Consider the following 8,632-nt stretch of genomic DNA (forward strand, 5'->3'; position numbering starts at 1 on the left):
GGTGTGTTTTTAATTGGGTTGAGGTTACTTGGCATTCTGTATGCTTCGGTTACCTGAATGTCAGATTGTTTCCTCATATTTGGGAAGTTATAAATTCTTTTACTGCAGTGTTTTTTTTTTTTTTTCAGATTGGATTTGCTCCCTATGTTTCTGTAGTTGATTCTTTACTTCAGATGCTATGAGTTCTGAGAACTCTTTTTTTATTTCAGAAAAGAACTCCGCTCTGAGTTCCTCTATAACTTTCTGCTGTTTCTTATTTACTATCGATGCTATTAGTTCATACATTTGAGCTAAGCTAGTAGAAAAGAATTCTGCTCTGAGTTCCTCCATGACTTTCTACTGTTGCTTATTTACTATCGACGCTATTAATTCATACATTTGAGCTGAGCTAGTGTCCTCTGCACTTGTTCTAGGTAGGCATTGGGTTTCTTACATATGTTTCTGCATTTGATTTTTTTTACTGCAGATGTTATTAATTCAGGATTTCTTTTTTCATTTCCAATCTGAGTTCCTCTATACCTTTGTGCAGCTGTTTCTTTATTTCAGAAGCCGTTGATTCATTGATTTCAGCTGTGTGATTCCCAATTTGTTCTGTGTTAGTGTCCTCTGCACTTGTTATGGGTAGGCTTGGGGTCTGACATTGCATTTTGCTCCTTCTCGTTGTCATTTTGTGTAGCACCGTCTTCCGACCTTTGTTGTAGATCTTTGTTGCAGTTGTAGCCCTAGCATCTACTGAAGTTCAGGCGTAGATCTACAAAGTTTGGATTTATCCAGCTGTGCCTGTCTTGGGTGTGGCAGCTGTGCTCAGTTCCTTCCTGCTGCTGCCCTTGGGGGTGAGCCTGTTGTGCCCCTCTGCAAGATGTTCTGCTCCTGGACTAGCTGTGTGGTTCTGTCCCCTACACTCCCTGCAGGGATTGCAGCTGAAGGGTTTCACCCCAGGTCTGTATGCCAGGCCAGAGCTGAGTCTGGAGGGGACAAGGTAGGGTAGCGGGGAGAGGCAGCTCTCCCACACACTGACCGGGCCTGGACTAGGACGGGATCTGGGGGTTCCCAGAATGCGACAGGAATTCCTACTCTGTGGGCGCAGTGTGGGGGGGTACTACAGAGTGATGGGGCGCTTCCCAAGAGGGTGAAAAAGGGTGTCACCCACATTGCGCCTGGGCTGGGACCAGTAGGTCATGCCAGCACACGGTAGCCGAAAGCTCTCTCACACACTCACCGGTCCTGGGCTACGACTGGGTCTCATTATGTTATACATATATTAATAAAATAAAAATGTAAATAACCAGCATACAGTCAGCGATATAAAGCATTCAAGTAATTAAATATCTCAGCCAAAAACATAGCATCAACCTCAGAAATCATAAGAGTTCACATACAGAAAGTAGCACATCTATAAACAACTAAGCCAATTATATTCAAAGAAATACAAATTAAAGTTGAAAACCTGGGTCGATGATGAGAGAAGACAAAAAGTATTTCTTTTTCTTTTTTTTTTTTTTTTTATGGAAAGTTCCTGATTAGGCAGACACAGGGACAGTGGTCCAATCCCCAGTGTGCCGTGCCAGCTCTGCCCCTGGGGCATGCTGAGACAACAATGCTAAAGACATTAATCCACAGACTCATGAAATTCAATCAATTCCAAATATATAGATATCAGGAAAATCTAAGAAGAAATACATTTATATACTGTCAAAATAAAAACAGTAATTATCTTCAATAAGCAGAAAATAAACGAAAGTAAAAGTCACAGAGAGAATAGCCAGAGATAGAATAGTATTTTCAATAAGTTTATGTGAATATTGACCAAACTAAGAATTCAAACAAAAGTAAAAATACCCTTCATGACTGAAAAAGTCAATGACAGTCAACAATAGCAACAAGTTTGTGACATACAAATCTCTTAAAAGAAATTTCCAGAAACAAATCAAAAGAAAAGGTACATTAGACACTTTCCCATTACAAGCCTAAAATACCAAACACTTGCAACTTAAAGGACAGATTTGTTTTAGCTCATGGTTTCAGAGGGTTCAGTCCATGATTTGCTGGCTCCAAGGCACGAATGGGATGGTAGAAAGACATGGCAGAACAAACCTGCCTAACACATGGTAGTCAGAAAATGGCAGGGGGAGCAGGGCAGGTGCTAAGGATAAAATACCTTTCAAAGTTAAACCTCCATGCACCAGCCAAATAGCTCAGTGGATTAAAGCACCTGCAAGCAGGCACAGGGGCTGGAGGTTCAATCCCCAAGCCTACCATGCCAGCTCCACCCCCAGAGCATGCTAAGACTGGGCATGGTGACACGTGCCTATAATCCCAGCACTTGGGAGGCTTTAGTTTTTCTTTTTATTTATTTGTGCGGTACCAGGGATTGAACTCAGGGACCTGCACTTGCCAGGCAAGCACTTATTCTACTGAGCTATCTCCCCAGGCACTTTGGGAGACTTTAAACAGGAGAATCAATATGAGTCTGATCTAGTCAAGAGACCCTGAAAACCCTGTAGATCGTTCCCTAAAATACAGGGAAAAAAAATAGTTACACCTCCAGTGGCCTACCTCTTCTGAACATGCCCTATTTCCTAACAGCACATTTTGCTACGCATTCATGAATGGGTCAATTCTCAGATGAGTGTAAAACATTTTAAAACTAAACTGTAACAAAAGGGTAAATATGTGGGTAGTCTGGAATGAACAATGACTATTTAAATTAAGAAGAGAAATGCCTTAGAGGATAATTTCATATTAACTTAGAAGATGGAAAATGGAATTAAAATGTTCTAAATTCCTTACAGTGTGGTGGAGCACGTAAAAAACTGCTGAATGATGTGCTGTGATACATTGATTCTATCAAAAGATTAGAAAGCCTACAATCTAGTACAGCTATAAGATTAAATGATAAATATAAATGTAAGAAAGACAAAAAGAGAGAAGAGAGAAGTAGGGAGGTGGATGAAGGAAGAAGGCAGGCAGGCAGGAGAGCAGGCAAACAATGCAATCAGAGAGGTTGATCAATAAAAGCATCAAGGGCCTGGAAGACAGCTCGGAGGACTAGGCGCTTGCCTGGCAAGCACAAGGACCCAGGTTCTATCCCTGGCACTGTGTGCTGTGCCAGCTCCACACTGTGCCAGCCACAGAAACTGGGTATGGTGGCACATGCTTGCAATCCCAGAGCTGGGAAGGCTGAGACAGGAGGATCACTACAAGTCCGAGCTGCGTAGCAAAACCCTGTACCAAAAAAACAAACAAATAAATCTTTAAAAGAAAAAAGCATTAAGCAACACTAACTTTAAATCCAAATATATCCAGCTAGGGTTAGTGGTAAGCAAGGACTTGTAGGTAAGACCCAGCTACTCAGGAGGCTAAAGCAGGAAGATTGCTCAAGCCCAAGAGTTGGAGGCCAGCATGGGCATTCTACCAAGACCCTACCTCAAAAAAAAAAAAAGTTTGATTAAAAAAAATCATAATTTACATAAACTTTCTATGGAACTAATGATCCAAGTACAAGAAAAAGATTATTAAAAACTTGTTCCAAAAACATATGTATTATTTAAGGAGAAACACATAAAATGTCTACACAGACACATTTCAAGAGGAAAAGGATGAAGAAAGATGGACCATAGAGGTCTTGTCTGAGAAGGAGACAACGCTCTTGGGCTCAGGGGTTTAGGTTCCCATTACTGGAGAAAGGGCGGGACCATTGCAGAAACCCATATCATGAATCCAAGGACACAAGAACTGACCAAAGCCAAGGCAGAAAGAGAACAGAAAACACACCTGTCCCACCCCATCAGCCACCACAGTCTCAGAATGGACCAGTAACAACAAGGGAGTTTACATCTGGGGAGGCAGCATGAGTATAAAGACAACCCCTATGTGGAACACAGGCTCAAAGAGTAAAATCATAATGCTAAGGATAGAATAGGAATTAGGAGGATCCTTAGGCAACTCAGCGGTATAGTAAAGATAACTATAGGGGGGAAAAACACCTCCACCCCCCAAAAAAAACACCCCAAAACAAAAGTACCCCTAGCCCTTCTCAGCTTCTGCCTAGAGTGCTACCACCTCTCCAAACCACACCTTCCTCATGAAGTAAGAACTGCTCCTTTCAAGCATAAGTGTAATTTAGCCATCTCTACCATTAGCTGTCAGCCCATCACCTCATATGTGCCCCAGCCTCAGGTGAACACTGATCTATTTTCTGACTCAGTAGACCACATATGTTTTATGACTGGTCCACTGGGTTGACTACAATCTCCTCAAAAATAATATGCCCTTAGAACTTGTGAAGATGACCTTATTAGGAAGTAAGGTTTTGGAAGATGAACTCAAGTTAAGATGAGGTCATACTGGAGTGGTGAGGCCCTTAATCCACTATGACTGGTGCCCTTCTAGAAAAGGAAACTTTGATCACAGGTACACAGGGAAGGTTAGATGAAAAGCAAGGCAGGGACTGGAGCTACACTGTTACGAACCACAGACTATGGGCTAAGTAAGAGACATGGGACAGAGTCTCTGAGCCTCCAGAAGGAACCAAATCACTGACAGCCTGACATCAGACTTTAGCCTCCTCAATCATGAGAGAATAAACTTCTGCCACATTAAGTCACCTGGTTTATGATTAATTGTTGTGGTATCCTTATATAACTAACATAAATTCCATAAAACTGGAAACTAAATACTTCCAGAAATTGACTAAATAGTGGTGTTTTCTTCAAAAGAGTATTATCCTGGAGTAGCAAAAACAACCTGGTTGAACTTCATAAACACAAAGTTAAGAAAGAAAGCCAGAGTGAGAAGTAGAGCTGAGATTCTGCAGCTCCACAGTTCAGCTTCTAACCACATGTCATCCTGTCTCTCTAGTGATGTGTTTCCCAGTGTTTCTATAGTAGAAATTTGATAATAAAATCCTTTTTTAAAAATCCAGACACAAAAGAATATATTATATGACCACATTAACTCAGTTTAAAAAAAGAAACAAAACAAATATTGCTGCTTAGGTGTGCCTAATTGAAAGAAATATGAGGTATCGAGAATTCAGTCAGAAAAAGACACAGCTCTGGAGATGCTGGAGGAGAAATAATTAAGACAAAGAAGAAAATAAGGGACCAGAGCTGAAAGTGCTGGCCCATGTACAGTTCATAACTTGAATGAAAGAGTAACAGGGAAGGGGGCAGGAAGCAGAGCCACCTCTTACAGTCCCAGCAATGTCTGGAGAGCTGGGGTAGGAATGAGATGTCTCTAAAGCCTACAGAGCTGGAGCCAACCTCTGGATTTCTCACCTTCCTAGCGGCAGACAGAGGTGGGCACTATCACTGTCGGAGTCATTCCAGAAGTTCACTTTAGGCTACCTTCTTTCCTCCTTCCATCTCTTCTACAGATTTTAAAAATATCTAACTTTTCTAGAGTAGTTTCCTTTAATAGACATAAACCCTGACTAACACAGTTCATGCTGAAAGGTTCAAGAAAAAGCCAAAGTGGAATTTTTCAAAATGAAGTATTAATAAGGTTAGACACTGACCTTTAAGTTAACCAGACACTTAGCTATTCTTTTCTTTTCTTTCTTTTTTTTTTTTTTTTGTGGAACCAGAGATTGAACTCAGGCCCTTCTGCTTGCCAGGGAAGTGCTTATTCTACTGAGCCATCTCCCAGGCCCCTTAGCTGTTCTTTAAAGATTTAAGACAAGTGTAAACACTAAGTCTTCACTGACTTGATTTTTAACTTTTACAGAACAAACTTTTAGAAAACTCTTGCAAACAAAAAAGAGTAACAACAAGGGGTAAATTATGGTGCCACAGGGAGAAATAAAAACATCTGCCTTACCTGGAGTCTTGTGTTCATTTCCAGAAAATAAAAATTCTTGTTGGAGTCAACAAGAAACTCCACAGTTCCTGCGGAAGAGTACTTTACTGCTTTGGCGAGGGCCACAGCTTGTTCTCCCATAGCTCTTCGAGTCTCAGAGTCCAAAAAAATGCTACAAATACAGAAATAATTTGTCTGAATTTTGAACAAAAATCAAGTTATTTTTGTGTGCATTATTTAAAATTTTACTCATTACAGATTATCTATATCAACTTATGAGTTCATAATGCTACATAAATTATATAATACCCTTATTGCATTCTGCACAACATTCTCTCTCTCTCTTTTTTTTTTTTTTTCTTGCAGAACCAGGAATTGAACTCAGGCCCTTGCGCTTGCCAGGGAAGTGCTTATTCCACTGAGCCATCTCCCCAGCCCCCTGCACAACATTCTTAAACTGGTAAATTTTAATAAAACTTTTGAACCTTTCACATTATACTACAACTTTAATCCATTTACAAAATTGTGCTACTTTTCAACTAGCAAAATTTAATATACATTCAGTTACTGCAAGGTAAAACTGAAAGAAAATTCTAAGAAACGAACATGTACAGTCAAACCTCATTACTCATCAATTACGTATTTGCAAGCGCCTACTCACTACTGTTTATCTGTAATCTCCAAATCAACGTGTGCTGCACCTCTGTGGTCATTATGAAGCACATGGAAGGAAAACTCTGAGGTTCTCAGGATGCTAAGGATGAACTTCAACAGTGCCTTCCTATTTCACTGATCACACTCCACCAGTGTCCTTTCCAGGGCCTACTTCATGTTCTTCTTGCTTTTGTTTTTCAATCCAAATTGCACTGTTTAAGCGGTCCCTGACTACTGTGGCCATGAGTGACACTAAGAGCAAAAAGGCAGTGAGCTACTTCATGGAGAAAACCTACGTGTGAGATAAGCTTTGTTAAGCCATGTGCTATGTTCCTCTTGGCCTAGACTGTGAGCTCAATGCTAAAATCAATGACAAATATTAAATAAAGTGCCTTTCAATAGAAACATACTTAAAACAAGGTTATGCACTGATCAACTGCCTAAAATATAAAATGTGAAAATGTGACCAGACGCTTGTAGAATCCTAACTATATTTTCCTTATGAATAAGTTCAAGATTTATTAATGCAGTATTCATTATGCCTTGATAGAACATATCTGCTAAAAAATAAGATGCACTGACTGTACATCTAAAAGCTTTAACACCCTTCAAAATACCAAAGTCATCTTCTAACAGGCAAATAAACTAAAATGATTTTTTGAAAATCCTGAATAAATGGTTATCAAATAACCTACATTTTCAGATTTGCCTCTCTAAATCTGATTGTCATTCCCAAATAAGATGCATAGATTGTTATTCTAGAATAAAATTTAGATGACATGATTTCAATGTTTACTATAAAATATGCATGCACCTGTCTCCAGTATGTAATAATTACTATTTATTTGGTACAGGGTCTCACTATGCAGTGCAGATTCATAGTTATCTTCCTGTCTCAGCCTTCCTGGCACTGGAATTACAGATGTGCATCACCACACCTGGTTTTGGTGGTCAGCACAGCATGCCTGGGGCAGGGCCAGCATGGATCGAACCCAGGTCTTCGCATTTACCAGGCAGGCACTTAGACCACTAAGCTATCTCCACAGCCCAGTGATTATTAATATATACACATTCTTGTTTTATCTATACTACATGCCCAGTTTTCTACCAAGCCCACTTCTTTTAATCAAATCTCAAGGTATTTTTCCATCTGTAAAATGGAAAAATTTTCCATTTCTATTAGAACTCTTTTGTAACATAACCACAGTTTAAATACTTAACAATTCCTTCATAGCCACTCAGTATTTAATCAATTCTCTTGATCACCTCATAAATATCTTTATATACATGAACTTTTTAGTTCAAGCTTCTCACAATGTGAGTTCTTATATTTAAGCTTCTTTTAACTTGCAATTCTCCCTCACTACCCTTTCTGACTCGGGACCTGGTCATTTTCTTGTCTCATTCCTCATATTCTGGGTTCTGCTACATCCCGCCCCATGTGCTGTGCACTGCATGCACACAGGCATGTGTGTACACATACTGGGAATCAAACCATGCCCCTTGCACTGAGCTTAATCTCCCATCCCACTTTATTTTTTTATTTTGAGATAGTATCTCATTAAACCACTAAACTGTCCAGGCTAGGCTCAATTTTTCAATCCAGTAGCTGGGATTATAGGTATGCACCACCATGCCTGGTTGTCTGCATGTCTTTTAATTTTTTAAGCTCATTTTATATTTCAATTCATCTGAACTGATAGTAACATGTAAAGGTTTGCATACATTCACTGGGTTGGGGTGAGGATAGGAAGAATACTTCACAACTGGGATATATACTGTACTTCCTACAATCCCCCTTCTAGTAATATTATGGTTCATCAATGGGCTCAGATACCATGAATCTGATTCATAATTTACAGTTCTGCATTTACTGAATGAGCATAGGTTTCAATGGCATTTCAATAACTGGCTGGCAGAACCAATGTAACCAAAAGAAAAAACCCAACTAAAGATTAGTATTATAAAATTCAGAGAATTTCAGTGCCACTGGGCAAAACTCAATGTTTCCTTTCCCTTACAATAAATCCTAAACAGGGGCCAGAGAGATAGCTCAGTAGCATAAGCACTTGCCTGGCAAGTTCAAGGGCCTGAGTTCAATCCCTGGTTCTGAAAAAATAAAATAAAATAAAAAAGAAAAGAAAAGAAAAGGGGGGAGGAGCAGGAGGAGGAGGAAGAG

At 39.8% G+C, this 8,632-nt stretch overlaps 1 protein-coding gene across 2 annotated transcripts in view; it reads right to left on the reverse strand.

Annotated features, from left to right (window-relative positions):
- The window catches only part of Pcca (propionyl-CoA carboxylase alpha subunit), a 512,764-nt gene that overhangs the window by 270,786 nt on the left and 233,346 nt on the right, over window positions 1–8,632 (reverse strand). For both annotated transcript variants that reach the window (XM_004631187.2, XM_004631185.2), the window contains exon 12: window positions 5,821–5,971. In XM_004631187.2, the coding sequence (XP_004631244.1) occupies window positions 5,821–5,971 (151 nt within the window). The remainder of the gene's footprint in view (window positions 1–5,820; window positions 5,972–8,632) is intronic.

Source organism: Octodon degus, unplaced genomic scaffold, assembly GCF_000260255.1.
Source record: "Octodon degus isolate 3935 unplaced genomic scaffold, OctDeg1.0 scaffold00039, whole genome shotgun sequence".
NCBI lineage: Eukaryota > Metazoa > Chordata > Mammalia > Rodentia > Octodontidae > Octodon > Octodon degus.